Here is a 20,798-nt window from a genome sequence, read left to right on the forward strand (position 1 = left end):
TGAGATTGCATGTGAGAAAATAATCGCCAAGTGGTTTACTTAATGGTTCCTTGTATTCGTAGAGTTATGTAGTATGTTCTTATTTTTACTGAGTATTACTGGTATGTGATGTAGTTTGTTTTATTTATTTCTGATGTAAGTTTTTAAATTAGTCAATATTATTGTGCCCTTATTGTTCATGAAAGTGGCCGTTGCAAAACTAGCTGTTAAGTAGTTGTTGCAAAACTAGCCGTTACCTAGCCGTTAAGGTACTTATTGCAAACACACTTATAAATATCAACTATCAATGACTCCGCAACTCCACTTCAACTCTTGTTTCTCACCTCGAAAGAGAACTAAAAATTACATTTCTAAATATGGCTAGAAATTTTGATGATATGTTTAATGAGGCTTTGTATGGCAAAAGAAGACGGCAAGATAACACACTCATAGATAATTGGTTCGATGAGTGTTTACTCGAAGATTCAGAAGAAGAAGATATCGATAGAAGTTCTATCCCAATTACTCGTAGATGGATCAACAGAGATCGAGAAGCATGACATGATCGCCTTTTCTAAGATTACTTTGCAGATGAACCAGTGTATAATGCTGACATTTTCCGACGGAGATTTCGAATGAGAAGACATGTGTTCCTTCGGATAGTAGACACTCTCCCAAACGTCTATTTGTATTTCCAACAGAGGGTTGATGCAACTGGAAGAAGAGGCTTGTCGCCACCCCATAAATGTACCGCTGTGATATGGATGTTAGCATATGGCGTAGCAGCTAATGCTGTTGATGATTATGTGCGCATAGGCGAGAGCACTACAATTGAATGCTTGAAAAAAATTTTTGAAGGTGTCATTTCGGTGTTCGAGGATAAATACTTGCGAAAACCCAATCCAAATGACGTACAACACCTGCTACAAATGACGGATGGTCGTGGCTTCCCTGGCATGTTGGGTAGCATTGACTGCATGCATTGGCAATGGAAAAATTGTCTGAAGGCATGGAAAGGTATGTACATGAGTGGTTATCGTGGGGTTGCAACCATAGTACTTGAGGTTATAGCATCTTCAAACCTTTGGATATGGCATACATTCTTTGGAGTTTTTGGTTCAAATAACGATATCAATGTGTTAGATCGTTCTCCAGTGTTCGATGATATTCTAAATGACCGTGATCTGGAGGTAAATTATACTATTAATGGTAATAATTATACTATGGGATACTATTTAGCAGATGATAGTTATCCTGAATTGGTCACATTTGTCAAATCAATCTCAAAGCCACAAGGGGAAAAACGCAAGTTATTTGCACAATACCAAGAAGGGCAAAGAAAAGATGTGGAGCGAGCATTCGGAGTGTTGCAAGCACGCTTTGCAATTATACGTGGTCCAGCTCGTTTTTGGGAAAAAGAAGCTTGCCAACATAATGAGAGCTTGTATTATATTGCATAATATGATTGTTGAGGATGAAAGAGACACTTATGCAGGAAATTTTGCTCAAGGCTTAGAGTATGATGATGTCGAAAATGGCTTATCACAACATCAGTTAGGAGAAGAAGATTTTGCACCATACCATTAATTTCTCCAAAGAAATGCCCAACTTCAAAATAGGCAGCAGCATAGACAATTGAAAGAGGACTTGATTGAACACATATGGCAATTTCACAATGTTTGTTGTCAACTATAGAGCATAATTATGTTTTTCTTTGTATTAAATAGTTTTACAAATTAGTGTAATCCCGAATTATATATTGTGTATTATTGTTATATATAAATTTATTTAATATTAATATCTTTTAATAGTGAATTATTTTTAAATTTAAAAATTTAAATTACATTATTAAAAAAATTAATTATATTAATTTCAAGTATTTTAATTAATTAATTAAGTGGGACCATAATAGGGACTAAAATTAGTTCCTTCTAATAGAGAAGAGAGAGATGCTTTGAGTTCCTATTTATTGATTATACCACAAAAACTGATGTGGAATTACTTTTTATGACAGATAGATCATAAACAGGAACTGGAATGAATTTCCTAGTGAAGATGATCTTAGTTTGGTGTCCATTTTGTCCCCTTTTCTTCCTTTTAGTAGCACCTTGTCCTTATTGTACTAATCAAATCAGAATCATTTTGGCTCCAAGTTTAATCCTTTTCCTCCATCTTATTTTGAAGCAATTGATTTGGTGCCAAATATAAAATATTTTTAATTTTATGTCATCTATCTGTGATGACTGATGATGCAGCAGCTTCATTTCTTTCTAGCATTGAGTGGCTTTCTTGAGGCTTGTTTGGAATGTTGTAGACTTGGTCCATATTGTTAATTAAGTCAAACACTAATATGTACTTATATCACCAACAATCGGCTAACTTTTTTGCCATTAAACAATTAATGTGGGTTTGCACAATAATGCACTCATCAAACACATTTTTAGGCTTTTAAATTCAATCAATTATATGTTTGTCTTTATCAAAAATATTATTATTTTTTAACTCAATAATTTTGTTGTTTTGATATTTTTTTTGGGACACCATCAAGCTAATTCTTGGCTTTGAACTTTGTTCCTTATAAGCTCTTTGCTAAGCATAGAAAATAAAGAAGGAATTGAGATATTGAGGTTAGATTGGATGAAGAATAAAATATTAAAAAATAAAAAATATGCAAGACTCTTTTATATTTTAAACAATAAAATATGGAATATTCTTTATAATATTTTAAGGATGGGCAAAAATAATCCTCTCATTGACCAGGTAACGAAATCCATAGTCGAATAAGATTTAGGAGTTTAAAAATAGAATATGATTTTAACCATTGTAAAAGAGTCTTTGATGATCATAAATAGGAACATAATGGATATGTAAGGAGTAATAGTGAAATATATCCTAAAAAGATTATGTGTTTTTTATTTTTATTTTTGGATGATTTTTTTAATCACATTTGTCCTGAATGATTTTATTTAAATTATATTCATTCTTTTATATTGCTGTTAAGGAGTATGTGAATTTTAAACGTTGTTATTTTAAAAGAAGAAAGACTAACTTTTCATCTTTTGAATAAGAGTTCTCATTTGTTCTTTTTCATCACTCTCATTTTTACTATTTGTTTTTCTAACCCATAACCACCATTAGAGTAGTCGTAAAGTATTGTTAATGTTTCCGTTTTGGAACTTGGTGAAAATCTTGTTGACAACGAAGCAGATTCTGATTCTGCCGGCGACTGCACCGCCATTCTGCAGCCTCGACTCTCACTCTTTCGACTTCAAAATCAACCTCAATGAGACAAAAACAAAGTATCTTCAGCCTCCTACTCAAGATAACTCAACAGAATTTAAGTTTAAAAGCAAATTAAAAGAGGCTAAAATTTAACCCTCCTTTCTCTTAGTCACTGATTATCATTATTAACTAATAATATTTTTAACATTCACGTCACTCATTCCGTTAAATATTAATGTCAAATTTAATGGTAAGATAAAATTAAACCTATTTAAATTAGGGACTAAATTAAGATTTGACCGAAATGCTAAAAACTAAAATAATATTTTCTTCTTAAAATTAACAACTATAACAATAATAATTATTAACAAATAAAAAAATAAATAGATGAATATAATAGTAATATATTGTAAATGGCTACCTATAAATTTATGAGTATTGATCTAAATATAAGTATACACATTTTTTTTTTGAGAGAAAAAGCTCTTGTATGGATGAAAACTCACTTGATATGTCCCAAATTTGTTATAATAGAAATACAATTGTACGTTAAAGATTGTGTAATAATTAGAGCATTTCCAATATTTAATTTTAATTTTATTTTATTTTAGCTTTTATAAAATATCACATATTTATAGGATTATATATCATAAAATTTGATTTGAAATTCAGATTTATCACTTTAATTTTTAGTTTTATTTTAATTTAAACTTTCAATTATTTTTAATATTTCAAATAATTTTAATTAAATTATAAAAATTTAACTAAATGTAAAAATATAAAATTAAAAAAATAATAATTATATATCATATTTGAAAGATATTACATATTAATAAAAATACATTTTAAAATATTACCTAATTAAGCATAACAACATTAAAAAATACATTACATATTAAGAAAACACATACATACTTAAAATATTACATAAATAAAATAATGACAAAGACAAGGTAATATTAAGCTCTAAACTTATTAACTTATTAAGCATTGTGTACTCATATTTTTTACTATTGAATTAAATGAAGTAGAAAATAAAAATGGAAGTGATATTGAACTTTGATTATTCGTGAAAAATAGAACTTATAAATTGGATGGGACTTGTAATTGAGAAAAAAAACTGAGTATTTGAATTTTGGCTCATTGGATTTAAAAAATATTTGCAATGAAAAAATAAAAATTTTGTAGGTGTGAAAATTGAAAATTTTGTGCATTTGAATGAGGATAAAAATTAAAATTTTGTAAATAACTAAAAAAAATTATAAAGAAGAAGATAATAAAAAATAAAATAACAAACATAAAAGTACAAATATATTTTGATTGAAATTTTATTATAATGTTACAATATCTATTTAATAGATTTAATAGATTATACAAATAGTAATATTTCTTTGATTATTTTAAAAATAATACCGTCTCTCCTTATTAATATTAGGATCATTTAAAAAATTATATCCAACTTAAATTTTAATTATAATTAGTTTAATTACTGTAAAATTAAAAATGATATTCAAAATTGAGCCCATTAAAATTATTCTTAATACACATTATTAATATGAGAGATTTCATTATTTTTATACTCGTATTCCTAGTCAAACCAAACGATAATCGTCTAGGAGTTTCTTAAAACATGACTAATAAAGAGATCTAGCTGATAATGTTGAGTCAATGTAATTTTATAAATATAAAATATACTTTTTTTTTTTCTAAGTGATAGACTCGTGGTTGAAAATATTTACTTTAAACTAATAGATACAACCGTAAAGATGAATGCTAAAATTTAAAATTTAATGTTTGAATTAAATCTATTAAATTTAATTTTTCAAAAGGTTTAAATTTTAAAATTATATTCGAAGAATTTAAATTTAAAATTCAAAATTTAAATCCAAAAATTGGCCGACTTTGTTGAGAATTTGTCAAAAAAAATTTTTAATTTCAAAGTTGACATCATTTTTATTTATTTTATTTATTTACTTTGGAGAATATTGACTCACCACAATAATAGAGTTTGAATTTAAAATCTTATGTGTATATATTGCACAAAAATAATTATGCCACTATAGCTACTACAACAGTAATAACTTGCAATATATATATAAACAAAAATACACATAAAAATTTATGCAAAAGATATAATTATGTCTGAATCATTTAATAAATTAGTACATATTAATATAATGCTCCAAATCTCATCATCTCCTTTTGTTGCATTATGCCATCTTTTTTTGGTTAGGATTCTAGAAATTTTTTCAATTTGTATTGCTGCAACGAGGGATGATTGAAGTAAATTCTTTTATTTAAATATTAAAATTAAATTGGACGAAATCGTTACACGTGTGTATTTTTATTAATGAAGACACATTTTTATTGTTGAAATGGTGGATATGAGCACCAAAACATTATATTCGTGTATATACATAACTTACTATTCGGTAGGTCGTGTACTGGACGGTTTGGGGTGATCCTTGTGTGGATAGGTGGGACGTAGCTTGGAATGGGTTGTGAGGGTGAGGCGAGAAACCAACGTTCCAAGCTTTCAAAGAGAGAGGGGGTGTCACCTGCAAAGACACTCCAACGCTCAAGTCAGTTGAGTGTGCAGGCGAAAAAGGGGGATAAGGTAGAGTGTGACGTACCTTGGGGGAAGGGTAGGTCCTTCCCCATTTATACCGTGTCAGAGGTGGGCCTTTCAAGGACAGGCCCACTTTTCTCGAAGCTTCCTCACAGCTGTAGTGGAGAGCTGTTGAGGACGCGTGTCCGGGTCGCGTAGCGAGCGGTACGTGCCCGACCGTTCGGGTTGAGTCGTCATGGGGTCGGATCGACCCGCGAGTGGCTTGGGCCGGGCCGTAACAGTGCCCCCAACGCGCCGGCAATTAGCCGCACAGGCTGTTGGTGGCGTGTTATCTTTTTGCTCGTTGTCGTCGGGTCGGTCGCTCGTGGAGGGGACGCGCCTCCTGTGTGCGTGTCCGTTCGTTGTTGGGACGATCATCCGTCGCCTCGTACCTCGCGCAAGGCATTAAATGCTCATAATGGATTGGAAAATCCTGTACGCAAAGACCATTTTGCCCCCAGGCCTTTCGCGCTCCCTTTTCAGCAGTTTTAAACGGTTTTGCATGGGTTCTCCCTTCTCATTCTTGCTCTTCCCACATATTCCTTCTGCATTCCCTATCGTCAAAGACTTGTTCCAGAATTCCTGTGCGTTCCTTTCTCTTCCAAGTTCTTGCAATCATTCCAGGTAACCATCGATCCTTTTTCTTCTCTTTAATGTCTCTTTGCATGTTTACTGTGCTTGGTTGCTGCTTTGTTGTTTGGTTCCTGTAAAATGGATACCTCTTCAATGTTGAGTATGTGTGCTAGGGGGTTGCCATTCTGGAATAGGTCTTATTTGATATTGACTTCAGGCATGTTTAGTTCGGGTTGTAGGGTAGACGTAGTTTCTGGGTTTTTTTTCGAGCTCCCGACCTCATAGACTAATCGAGTGGTGCCCCACTGTAGGTATGCCTCGTGTTGTCGCTCGGGCTTCAACCTCCGACGTGGGTTATGACTCGTATGCTTGGGTGGTCTCCGACCTCAAGGATTCTCCAAACCAAATGGGTGTGGAGTAGCTCACCAAGTTTCGTTAGGCCAACTATTTGTGTGGGGGTACCGACGAGGAGGCTAATTACGACGTATACGTCCCTGCTCCTCACGAGCGGCTATATGAGCTCAACTTCCATGCACCCCGGGTCCCCGATTGGATTTGGTTCTATAACGCCATGTTTACCCAAGTGGGAGTTCGCATTCCTCTCTCCGCCTTCCAAATGGGACTTTTAAGTCGGATTTCTGTGGCGCCGTCGCAACTGCATCCGAACAGCTGGGCGTCGATTCGCTGTTTCGAGATGGTATGCGAGTATCTGGAGCTGCTGGCGTCTGTTGATGTCTTCCTCTTCTTCTTCAACCTTACGAACCCTTCCAAGGAGGGGAAAGCGAGGAAAGGGTTTATGTCTTTCCGATCTGCCCAGGGGCAGAGAATATTTGGTTTGTTCGAGGACTCCTACCATGGGTTCAAGGATAAATACTTCATGGTTCGACTGGTCAAGGGTCGTCACCCCTTTTGGTTGTCATTGGAGAGAGAATGCCTCATCCCGACGTATTGGAGTTTCGGGGCGGGATCCAATACTTTTATCAAAGTTACCTATAAAGGGATGTCGGCTGTAGATCGAAAGATAGCCGACGTTTTATGGGCCATTTTCGGGAGAAACCATGTAAATCCCCACCTCCTCATGGGTAGTCGGGAGGTCGCTCAGGATTATATTCGTGAGTCACCTATGTCGTGTTTGTATTTTGCTTGTTTTGTCTTAGTATGCTGGTTACTAATTTGTTCATTTCTTGTTTACAGTGGGGATGTCTGCTGAAGTCACCGGCCTTGAGAACTTGTTCAAGACTTTCTTGGAGGAAGAGGATGGTGAGGAGGCCGGAGGGCAATCAGTGGCACCTCCCGAGGATGAGGGGACACAAACGGCGCCCACGCCTCCCGACGTAGTCATGGCGGATAAAATCGTTGATCCAATACATGGTTCCCCTGTTCTCCAGGAAGTGACGGGTACTGGACACTCATCTTCCGTTCGTCGAAAGGAGGATGAGGAGTTGAGGGTCATCCCCGCTCCCAAAAGACAAAGGTCGCAGTCTAGCCCTGAAGGGGTCCTTACCGTTATGGAAAGGAACTTCGATGCCGGGTCCTTCATAGATACCCAATTGCTTCCCGGCACGGAGGAACATTTCCATGGTACCAACCTCTCGGGGCAAGCACGATGAATGTATCGCACCCTCCTTCGCGGCGTGACCATAGTTCGGAAGGCTAAGTTCAAGCTGTCGGGAATGGCGTCGCTTCGTCTAAAACTCGAGACCGCTGCCACAGCCAATAATAAGCTCAAGGCTCAAGTTGAAACACTTCAGGAGCAGCTGGCCGAGGTGGGAAATAAGGTTGAGGCTGCCGAGAAGAAGACCGCGTCGGCCGAAGAAAAGTTGAAGACTGCCAACGCTTCCATGTCTCGTCTGACGGAGCAGGAAATGACTTTGAAGAGCCAGTTAAGTGCTGCACAAGGTCGAGTGGTCATTTTGGAGAAAGAACGGGACACAGCCGTTGCATCCGCTAAGACTGCTCGAGATGAGGCCGAGGCATTCAAGAAGAAGCACAAGGAAGTTAGAGAGCAGGGCAAGAATGCAATTTTCATGACCGAGGAGGCTCTCAAGGCTCAAGTGAAGATTATTACTCCCGATTTCGACATATCAGCGATTAGTGTTTTCAAGACTATCAAGGATGGCAAGGTTGTCGATATGCCGAAGAAGTGATTTCTTGTAACTTGTGTTTTTATGGTTGTAGAACTTTTTGGTACTAACTTTTACGCCTTTGTTTGTAGTTCGGTTGGTTTGTGGACACGTTTCTTTGCTTATTATGTTGCTTTCGTTTCCCGTTTGCTGGCTTATTCGTTTTACCGTTATGTTGGTATTTCTTCGAAGTTGAGTTCTCTCTTCATTATGGCTGTTTGTTATGGCCTTAGCCTAGGGGGCTCCCGGGGTGATCAGTCCCGGGGCCGTATATCGTTGTGTCTTTCGGCTCGTATGGCGTGGGACTTATTTGCGCGATAAGTTGGCCAAGGAAAGTAAACAAAAGAGAACAAAAATATGGGCAAGTATAATTTAACCGGTAATCAAGCAAGTCTATAACCATAGCGAAGGTATTGTTACAAAGTAAACGACTTAGGAATAAAACCTCCTCAGGTTGTCCGCATTCCATGTTCTCGGGATTTCCTTGCCATTGAGCTTTTCCAACTTGTAGGCGCCCTTGCCGATCACCTCTTTAACTCTGTAGGGACCTTCCCATTTTGCCGCCAGTTTGCCTTCTCCAGGAACCGGTAAACCGATGTCATTGCGTCTTAGGACGAGGTCGTTTTGTTCAAATTCTCTTTTGAGTATCTTGGCGTTGTATCGCACGGCCATTCTTTGCTTGAGTGCTGTTTCTGACAAGTGGGCCATCTCCCTTGTTTCGTCCACTAAATCCTTTTTTACAGCTTCTTCGACTCCCTTCAGGAGTAGCCGCGGGCTCGGCTCACCAACCTCCACAGGTATTACTACATCTAACCCATACGTTAGTCGGAAAGGTGTTTCTCCCGTGGATGACTGCTCGGTTGTCCGGTAGGACCAGAGGACCGAGGCGAGTTCATCGGCCCAAGCACCTTTTTTACTATCAAGTCGCTTCTTTAGTCCTAGTAGGACGATCTTGTTTGCGGACTCGACCTGGCCGTTTGTCTGAGGGTGCTCTACCAAGGAGAATTTTTGTTTTATGCCTAGGCCAGCGAGGAATTCTGTGAACTTCTTGTCGGTGAACTGCGTCTCGTTGTCTGAGATGACAGTTTCCGGAATGCCAAACTAGGTTATGACTTGTCTCCACATGAACTTCCTGCAGTTGGATGAGGATATGCTGGCCAGTGGCTCGGCCTCTACCCATTTGGAGTAGTAGTCGATGGCGACTATGAGGTACTTGACCTGCCCCGAACCGACTGGGAAAGGTCCCAAAAGGTCGATTCCCCATTGCGAGAAAGGTCAGGAGGACGTTAACAGGCTTAGCTCCGAAGCTGGTGCTTTGTGGAAGTTAGCGTTCTCTTGACACTTAACGCATTTCCTCACGACTTCTTTAGAATCTGCCATCATCGATGGCCAGTAATATCCTGCTCGGATTAGCTTCCTAGCTAAGGCTTTGCCCCCTATATGGTGGCCACAGCATCCTTTGTGGACTTCTCTGAGCACATAGTTCGTCTGGTCGGGATGTAGGCACTTCAGTAGGGGTTGGCTGAATCCTTTTTTGAACAACTATCCCTGAATGATAGCGTACTTGGCCGCCTCCCTTCTCAATTCTTTGGCACTTTTTTGTCGTTGGGGAGCTTGCCACTTTCCAAGAAGCTAGTGATAGGGTCTAACCAGGAGGGGCTTAGTCTTGACAGGTGTAGGGTAACTGCTGGCTCCCTCATCATGCCCTGTATGAGAGATCGGTTGCCTTCTCCTAGTTTCGTGTTGGCCAACTTGGATAGGAGGTCTGCCCGTGTGTTCCTTTCTCTCGGGACGTGTTGGATCGTGACCTCCTCGAATGTTTTGCTCAATTCCTTGACTTTTTCGAAATATTTTTGTAATAGTGAGTCTCTGGCTTGGTAGCTCCCGTTTACTTGCGAGGTAACGACCTGTGAATCGCTGCATATCTCCAGCCTTGTCGCTCTGACTTTCTTTGCCAAGGCTAAGCCTCCTAGGAGAGCTTCATATTCCGCTTGATTGTTCGAAACGGGGAACTCGAATTTGATTGACTGCTCGTATACGACCCCAGCCGGGTTCTCGAGGATGATCTCGGCGCCCCCGGACGTTTGGTTGGAGGCCCCGTCAACATGGAGCCTCCACCGTATGTCCGTCTCTTCGGTTGGATCCCCCGTTACTTCTACCAGAAAGTCTGCCATTTCCTGTGCCTTGATCGCATGCCGAGGTTCGTACCGTATGTCATATTGGGAGAGCTCGATGGACCAAGTCATCATCCTTCCCGCTAAATCGGGTTTTTGGAGCACTTGTCGGATTCCTTGGTCCGTTCTAACGACGATCTGGTGGCCTTGGAAATATTGTTTTAATCTCCGAGAAGAGGTCAGGAGCGCCAGAGCTAGCTTCTCCAGTTTGTTGTACCTCAGTTCCGCCCCTTGTAGGGCCCTGCTCACGAACTAGACTGGTTGTTGGGCCTTCTCCTCCTCTCGTACCAAAACCGTTGCCAAGGCTTCCCCCGTTATGGCTAGGTACAGGTATAGTGGCTCTCCAACTTTGGGCTTTCCGAGCACCGGGAGAGTTGTTAGGATTTCCTTGAAGTGTCTGAATGCTTCCTCGCATGCAGGAGTCCATTCAAATGCTATTCCTTTTCTCATCAGATTGAAGAAGGATAGGGCCTTTGCTGTCGATGCACCGAGGAAGCGTGATAATGAGGTGAGGCGACCTGCTAGTCTCTGGACATCTTTGACATAGCCCGGACTCTTCATTTGGAGTATTGCCTGGCATTTCTCGAGATTGGCTTCCATTCTCCTTTGGGTTATCATGAATCCTAGGAACTTTCCGGCTTCCATGGCAAAAGCGCATTTGAGGGGGTTGAGCCTCATACCGTGTTGTCGGAGAGATGCAAACACGCTTCCCAAGTCGTTCAGGAGGTCGTCAGGTTGCGTAGTCTTTGCAAGGATGTTGTCCACGTAGACTTCTACTGTCTTGCCTGCGAGGCTGCCAAATATTTTGTTCATCAGCCCTTGATATGTTACCCCTGCGTTTTTCAGGCCGAACGGCATCACCTTGTAGCAATAGATTCCCCTGGGTGTTATGAATGCTATTTTGTCCTCGTCGGGTTGGTGCATCGGTATTTGATTGTAGGCGGAGTAGGCGTCCATGAAGCTCAAATACCGGTACCCCGCCGCAGCATCGACGAGCGCATCTATGTTGGGAAGGAAGAAACAGTCCTTGGGGCATGCTTTGTTAAGGTCGGAATAGTCCACGCACGTTCTCCATTTGCCATTGTGCTTCTTTACTAGAACTACATTTGACAGCCAGGTCGAGTAGTCTAGTTCTCGTATGAAACCTGCTTCTAGGAGGCTGGCCGTCTGCCTGGCCACCTCCTTTGCTCTTTTCTGGGACATCTTCCTCCTCATTTGGGCCACTGGACGGGCGTCCGGCTTGACGGCCAGGTGATGTGACATGACCCTGGGGTCTATGCTCGGCATAATGGCGGGTGTCCAAGCGAATAAGTCTCCATTGGCCCTAATCATCTCTACTAGAGGTTCTTTCAACTCATGTGGGAGGTTTCTATTAACAAACGTGAACTTTTCCTCCATGTCACCGACCCTGAACTTTTCCAAGTCCCCCTCTGGTTCTGGTCTTGGCTTATCATCGACTCTGGCATCTAAGTCAGCAAGAAATACTCCAGATGCTTCTTTAGACTTCTTCCTCAAGGAAAGGCTGGCGTTGTCGCAAGTGACTGCCGTTTCCAAATCTTTTCTTCTGGATCCTACCGATCCGTCATTAGCAACGAATTTCATAACCAGCAACTTCGTGTTGATTACCGCCTCAACATCGTTAATCGTTTTCCTCCCCAAGATGATGTTGTAGACAGTGGAGTCCCGTAGAACTACGAACTCGGCCATTATTGACCTCCGTCCTTGTCCTTGTCCCACAAAGGTCAGCAGAGATATTATTCCATCTGGCTTAATGAAGTGGTCGCCTAACCATATGACACCGTGTTGGTGAGTCATGAGGTCGGCGTCCCGTAATCCCAGTGCATCGAACACGTTGCGGAACATAATGTTCGAGTCTGCCCCCGTGTCCACAAGGATTTGTTTGACGAGGCCGGTTCCCACCCTAGCCGTAATGACCATGGGTGGGTTCTCAGGGACCTCGTCGAACCAATGATCTTCTGGCCTAAAGGAAATGGTTGAGGACCTCTTGGAGTTTCGTGCCAGCGAGGAGAAAATTGCCAGGACCTTGGACTTTGGCGCTGTGTTTTTAGCGGTCACCACGTTTATTACGGTGAGGCCGTGATCGTTGTCTTCTGGCTCTTGTCGCCATTTCATCGATCGGGTCTTGCCCTCGTCACCGTGGTCCCTATGTCGTCTCCTCGGTTCCCTTATGAGATGGGAGAATTCAGTCAGTTTACCGTCCCTGATCGCTTGCTCCAGTGCGTCCTTCAGGTCGAAATAGTCTTATGTTTGGTGTCCATAGCCCTTATGGTAATCATAGTAGAGACTCTTGTTTCCCCCTGTACGGTCTTTCAGAGATCGGGGTTTTGACAATATCCCCTTTTCGGCTATTTGTTGGTAAACTTCTATGATGGAGAGCGTGAGTGGGGTGTAGTTGGCGAATTTTCTGACCTGAGGAGGCGGTCTGGGCGCTCTGTTTGGGCCCCCGTCTCTGACTTGCTCCTTCTGCCTTTTTCCATTACCGTGTTGCCTGGGTTGGTTGTAGGAGGGCTGCCGTTTGTTGGCAGCCATAACTCGGCTGACTTCCTCGTCATTTATGTATTCCTTGGCTACGGTCTGGATCTCGTGCATCGTCCAGACCGGTTTGGTGGTGAGATGTTTTCGGAAATCCTCATTAAGAAGGCCGTTCGTCAGACAAAGGCTGGCCACAGAGTCGGTTAGTCCCTCGATTTCTAGGCATTCGTCGTTGAACCGATCTAGATACTTCCTGGTGATCTCCCCGGTGCATTGGGTCACGCCGAGGAGATTGATTGGGTGCTTTGCCTTTGCTATTCTGGTAGTGAATTGCGCCAAGAAGGCGCGGCTGATGTCCGAGAAACCGGCCACAGAACCCTGCGGGAGGCTATTAAACCACCGTATCGCCGGGCCTGCCAAGGTGACCGGGAAAGCGACACCTTACCTCGTCTCCCACTCCTTCGAGGTTCATTCCGGCCTCGAAGGCCGTTAGGTGCTCCTGCGGGTCTTGCGTCCCGTCATACCTCATGTCCGTTGGTTTGTCGAAATGCTTCGACAACCGGACCTCGAGGATGGAACGGTGGAACGAGGTGGCGCCCATGATGACGGGTTGTCGTGTTCTCTCAGACCTTTTTTCTCCGTTTTCACGGTCCCGTCGCATGACGCACGCCCGTTTGCCCTGAGCGTAGATGATCGTATCGTTTCGCCTCCTAGGGCATTCTCGATCCTCCCGACTACTTTCCGATTCTGATCTCGGTATGGAGGTGCGCCGGGAGCGACTACTTCGGTGGGAGGTTCTTCCTCGACTTTCGGGAGACTGAGAGTAATCAGGGTCGGAGGTCTGCTGACGATGCTCCTGGTCTGCTAGTTGGCGCTCCAGGTTCTGCACCCTGTGGCGCAGCTCCTGCATTATCCTGGCGCTGTCACTGCTAGTTTCCCCGAAGGGGCGCCTCTCTTGAGCTCTCGACTGCAACCCAGTTCGTTGTGGAGGGGATCTTAATCGCTCGCGGGGCGAGGCAACGGAGGCCGCTCCCTCAGGGGCCGCCGCGCGTCCGTGGTCCTCTGGACCCGGCACGATCTCCATTCAGCTTCGGTGACCACGTGGTCGTGGGTTCGATCCTCACAGACGGCGCCAATATTCGGTAGGTCGTGTACCGGACAGTTCGGGGTGATCCTTGTGCGGATAGGTGGGACGTGGCCTGGAATGGGTTGCGAGGGTAAGGCGAGAAACCGACGTTCCGAGCTTTCGAAGAGAGAGGGAGTATCACCTGCAAAGACACTCCGACACTCAAGTCAGTTGAGTTTGCAGGCGAAAAAGGGGGGTAAAGTAGAGTGTGACGTACCTTGGGAGAAGGGCAGGCCCTTCTCCATTTATACCGTGTCAGAGGTGGACCCTTCAAGGATAGGCCCACTTTCCTCGAAGCTTCCTCACAGCTGTAGCGAGGAGTTTTTGAAGACGCGTGTCCGGATCGCGTAACGAGCGGTACGTGCCCGACCGTTCGAATTGAGTCGTCATTGGGTTGGGTCGACCCGCGAGTAGCTTGGACCGGGCTGTAACACTTACTAAACAATTGGGGTATAATTATATCATTTATATGAATTTTTATGTGTACTTTTACGTTTTATCCATTCTTATATATATGATGTATGTAAAAGAAATTGTTTGCGCTGGCCTTATTTTGATAAAAGCCTATTTGTGTCTCAATTTTATATATGTTTACCATCTTCATTCAAAAAGAGTGATAAGCAATCAATATGCGTCCATCAGTGGAAAACGATGCTAAACAACTTCTTCGGATTCATTTAAATTCTTTTTCTTCCGTATTAATGTTTTATTCCAAAGTTATTTATTATTATCCTAAAACTGCTACACTATCAAAAAGAAGAGCATGATTGTGCGTAACTAACCAATATTACATTAAAAAATATGCCAGTGTCATTGTCACGTGCATTGTGGCAAAGAATGTGCATGGTTGATTGTAATAAATACATGGGAGTGAATCCTCTTCAGTAAAAAAGAATTAGATGATGTTCGTGTTTAATTTTATTTTTATTTAATTTTAATTTTATTTATAAAATTAAATATAAAAAATTATATTTTATTTTTTTAAGTATTAAAAAAATAGAAAAGATCTATTCTTACTATATTATATATGTAAGGATAAATAATGATGTATGTACATATGTGCAATTGAGAAAAGGGAACGACTCACGTATATATCGAAAGCATACATAGCATGTCAGAAAAGTTTAATTTGTCAAGTATAGTTGCTATAAAAAATATATTTTAATTTAAAGTTAACTTTAATAAATTATATCTGAAAAGACTTCATATCAAATACAATTCAGGAACTATTTTTTTTTGTATGCTATGGTATCTATATACACTTATCTAACTTATTAAAAAAAATAAAAATTAATATTTAAATTAAAAAATATAAAAATAAACAATTTTTTAATATTTAAAACTTACTACAAAAAGCAATTTCCACAAATTCCACGTCAAAATTAAAGACATAAAAGAATTGGCCTTTTTTTTTTTTTTCCTCAAGAAAGAAAAATTAGAGACAACAGAGAAACTGAAAAGGCAAATAGCTAGTAAGAAGAAGCGTGAAAATGGATGAAGAAAGAACATACAACACCAATAATAGGTAATATATAATAGAGTGGCTAATAGCATAAGGCGATAATTGAGTTTGTGAGATACATGCATGGATTATGCTTTATGCATGTCTATGGCTGGCAGGTCTTGCCAGCTTCAATAAGAATAGCCTTCATGTTGTTAACAAGGTCTTGCATCTGTTCCCTGGAGTGCAATGGCGCAGGGTACACGCACACACAATCCAAGCCTCCATCTCTAATGGTATCAAAGATCCCCATGGAGGGGCCCACACCGTGCACCGAAGCACACCCCATGTAGTCCTCCACCCCAACATGGCGCTGCATCTCGGTGCTGTCATCCACCACCGCGTCCTCGAACACCGACATGATGGAGGTTCTAAGAGCTGAAGATGAGGTTAGGCTGGGGTTGTCTATGGCCTTGCACATGAGGAAGTTCGTGTCAGCCATGTCTGTGAAGTGCTTCTTGTTGTTCTTGGAGGTTGCAAATGCTCCATATGTCTTCTTCGCCAGCTCCCATAGACTTTCCCCTCCTTTCATCACGTGGTTGTTGATAATTGCGGAGTTATAAAACCCTGCAACACTTTTCTCCTCAGCACCCAAACTATTAATAACTCTAGATTAATTGAATGCATTCTCTTATAAACTTATAATAATATCTTCACTCCTTTTCAAATTTATGCCTCTAGCTGATGTATTCATTTTTCAATAAAATTAACATAATAATTAATAACAATATTAGGTCATTGCTTGGTTTGAATTTTTTTTTTTTAGCTTTCGATGTTTTTATTTTTATTTTTAAACTTTCAGAAAGATTGTATTATCAAACAGAAAATACTTAAATGAAAATAGAAAATAAAAATATAAATACAATTAAACATGTCAAATTTTCTATATATATATTGAATATAATAAATCTTTGATATATTACTTTTTAAACAGGGATGGAACTACATATTATAAAAGGAGGACAACAATCTTCTTAATTTTAATTTTTTATATATAAATTATATATAAATTTCACTTTAATCTTTTTAAAAATTTATTTTAATATTATTTTATTATATAAATATTTTTAGCCTTCCTTTAATATTTTTTTTAGTTCCGCTCTCGTTTTTAAAGATTTGGCAGCATTTTTATTCTTTTCTGATACAACTTTTGTTAGTAGCACTTAGCACGTGAGCATGTGACATAGGAAATTAGGAACAATATACTTTCGTGATATAAATGCTTCGAACATGGTTTTTGGTTTAATACACCAAATTGGTATTAAACGGTTAAGTGTTGTTATGTTTATCTAATCTCATGTGTATTATTTCGTACAAAATGCTATTTTGTTTTATACAAATATATATTATTTAACTTATTTTTAATATATATTTTAAATTAATAATTACTTTTAATGTCAAATTTTGATATACACTTAATATTACTGTATTTTGTATTATATATATGTCTCTCTCTTTTTATCACTTCTAAGTTTTATTTTTATAAAAAAAGTTTCTATTGCATACTAATTATGATTTAAAAATTAAAATTGGAAGAAAAGTGTTCCAAAAAGGGGTATATATATATATATATATATATATATATATATATATATATATATATATATATATATATATATAACTTTTCATTGTGTTAAAGTGAGAAAAAATAGCATCAAAATTGTGATGATGGCTTGGTATCCAAATTGGTCCGATCCCGGCTAATTGAATGGAAGGCATCAATAGGAGATAGACACTATAGCCTACTTGGGTACTTTGCATAGCCTTGAACATAAATAGAGCATTTATGTTGATGTGGCGTCAATAGTGCAACTCTGAACTTTCAAATACTGCCAAACGGCACCTTGCTCACAATTTATGAATAGTCTATTACTACTAAGAACGAGCAGCAGGTAATCCCTGCCAATACACAACTACCTATTTTTTGCAAGTGACACAGCAATTACCAAATAGGACGTTGGAAAATGACAAAAGCTCATCAATTCGTTCCATCTAAAATAGCCTTCAATAAATTAGTTATTGATAAGGAAATCAACCTGTCTGAAATTTTTGTGCAAATATTGGAGAACAACTCATTTATTTCGGGTTTGAAATTCTTACAATTACATACACAAATATTCTAGTAGCTATGATGTGATGTATATTACTAGCCGTGGTTTTATGAATTAATTTTACGAAATAAAAAATATTTTGTTTACAAATATTCTAACGAGATTTTTTTAAGATATAGAAATGAAAAATTATTATAACAAATATGAGATTTTGAAGTTTACAATAACATTAAATACCTAAAAAAAATTTTGTTAGAACAGTAATTGGTAATTATTTTCTTTTACATTCTTAATAAATATTTTTATTGGTAATACTAGAAAAAGAAAAGGACAGAATTTATCTTATTTTTAGTTTTTATTAATTGTTATAGTAATTAATAAATACTAATATAAGATAAATTTTGATTATTTTTAGTTAATATTTTTTATTATTAAATATTTCTGTACTCTTAAGGATATTTGATAGTAGAAATTTAAAGGAAATCAATTAATGCAAACAAACTTATAATAAATTGTACTATAAGTTTGAGAAATATTTTTTAAAGCTTGCTATTTGGCTCACAGTTTCACACTGTGCACAAATCCATCACACAAGAACAAAGATACAAATATGACCAGTTTTGAATGAATTCGATCAATTTACTGAAACTGTGGGTGAAAAGTATGAAATAAATTTAAGAGATACACTCAAAGACTGTAAAATTTTGTTTGTACAGTTTCGAATTTAATATTTATTGAGCTGTATATATTTTTTAATCTATCTATACCTCATTAAAAAGTACTCAAATTTGAGTAGTTCATCATCTGTTCTTTGTCTCTTACTTAAGCTTTGTTCATGTGTGCCAATTATTTTCATGAGGGGGAAGTAATATTAGTTAATATTTAAATTAATACATATTTTCATACTATTAGATTTTAAGATTTAAAATTTAATCTTTATTATTTAAAATTGGCCAAATATTAAAAAATAAATAAATTTTATTAATTATATAATATTATTTTTTAATTCTATATATTTATTCAATCAATTTTAGTGCATAAAAAAACTCATTTTATTTCATTTGTATAAACTACGCAAAACAATATCATTTTTAATCTAATCATTTATAGCAAATAGATGTTTTCATTAAAAAATAATAGTTTAGATAGTGACATGTATTATAATAAATAATTTACTTAAAATATATTAAGTTAGCTAAAAAGTTATTATTATTTTTAGTTTTTTTACTCAAAAACTCTTTGTTTGAATAATTTCCTAATGATATACACTTTAACCTTTTTTATTAAAAAATAGTTTGATATATGAATACTCTCTTATCTTAGGTAACTATTATTATAAAAATAGTTTTATATAAATATAGTATCATAAACTGTTAAATAATTTAGTGAAACATATTAAATCAAATTATTCAAGAATTTACTAGCCACCTTTATGTTATACTCACCATCCAGAACAGATCAAATAGCAGTGAATTGAGCAGTGGATGAGAGAGTGAAGGAGTCCCGCATAGTACAAGAAGCATTATTAAAGATGAAACTTACCAAAGTCGCGAAAAGAGAGAGGTGGATCGAGGCTGGATCGGCAATCGGTGAAGGTTATGACCCCATATTTCCTTGAGCTGTTCTTTGAGCTGTGCGCAGCTATCAACCCGGCAGCCGTCAATGCCCCGCAAAGTTTAATCCTGTTACGCTTGCAACCCTGACACAATAGTCTTCTTAATTAATTAAATCAATGAAATGATTATCAGAATGTGCTAGTTAATTAATTAATCAAACTTGCTTACAGCTAAAACCCTCTTGGTGTCGTGCTGGTTTAGTTGCAATCTCACAATTTGCGAAAACCTCTTGCCTCTCGTGTCATGAAATTTCAGATTCGTTTGCCTGATAGAGTTCACCGAGTAACTAAGCACATCGATGCCATGTGTCCAAATAGCCTTCTTCGCCATCCCGCAAGGCACAAGATCCTCAATCGCCAAAGCCAACCCTCCACCCGGATCTCCATTCTTATTCTCTTCCTCTTTCTCCTCCTCCGCCTCCGTCATTACCAGAAGAAGCTCCTTCAACAGCGACACCGCCGTTGTACGGTCACAAGCCGCCACGTGCAGCCTCATCGCTGCCACCCACGTCGTCTCGCTCACCGCATACATGCTCGCCAAAAACATATCGGACCCTCTGGCAGTGGTATTCAAATCGCGCCATGTGTTCTGGTTCAGCTCATGCTCTAGGATCTTTTGCAACGGGGAAGAAACGGTGTCGTTTCCTTCTCCTCCGATGATCTTAGAAGTGGCAGAGAGGCTGTACGATTCGATCTTGACGTAAGGAGTGGGAGAAGTGAGAAATGACAAGCCTGTTCCTTTCCCTGTCCCTCCGCCTTCTGTTCCAGAGTTGGAGTAGACAAGCCTCGTCTTGAGGATAGGATGGGAATTTTGCAGTTTGTTGAGTCCTTGCTGGAGACGGTTAACATCAAAGGGCTTAGTTATGAGCAACGCCAGCACCGCAATGCCGGTGCCGCCGCGAGCCGCTTTGCACCAATTACTCTCTGTTCCACCAGCAACTCGACTACCACTCTGCCCCTTCTTCATTGCTAAAATGTTAAACCCTTTAATACCTTAGTTTTTTTATTCTATATTTGTGCATGGATATGTTTATTTTATGGTATGTATATATAGAAAATTAGGAGTAAGAGCGAGTTAGGTGATGGCGATGCCGTGTCGGTATTTGGTAGGTATTTCTGTGGTGGCCTGGTGGGACTATTAGAAGGCTTCTTAAATGTGATATTAAGTACGCTCTTCGGTTCTGTTGATGTATATGGAGTGATGGAGAAATAACATTGGCGTCCATCTTTTAGTTAATGTGTCCATCAACCAACCACATGATGCACTTAATTAATTTCTCTCATCGGATGTTTCAAAATTTTATCATCCTAAAGTCTACTTATTCGTTAATTC

At 38.9% G+C, this 20,798-nt stretch overlaps 1 protein-coding gene across 1 annotated transcript; it reads right to left on the reverse strand.

Annotated features, from left to right (window-relative positions):
- Positions 1–15,806: 15,806 nt before the first annotated feature.
- Positions 15,807–20,532, reverse strand: LOC112696717 (uncharacterized). Its single transcript, XM_025749556.3, has 3 exons — positions 19,635–20,532; positions 19,393–19,549; positions 15,807–16,366 (listed from the first exon to the last, which is right to left on the reverse strand). The coding sequence occupies exons 1-3, from the start codon at positions 20,430–20,432 to the stop codon at positions 15,906–15,908; spliced, it is 1,416 nt and encodes a 471-aa protein (XP_025605341.1). The 5' UTR covers positions 20,433–20,532; the 3' UTR covers positions 15,807–15,905.
- Positions 20,533–20,798: the final 266 nt, after the last annotated feature.

The sequence above is a fragment of the Arachis hypogaea genome, chromosome 6, assembly GCF_003086295.3.
Source record: "Arachis hypogaea cultivar Tifrunner chromosome 6, arahy.Tifrunner.gnm2.J5K5, whole genome shotgun sequence".
NCBI classification, from domain to species: Eukaryota; Viridiplantae; Streptophyta; class Magnoliopsida; order Fabales; family Fabaceae; genus Arachis; species Arachis hypogaea.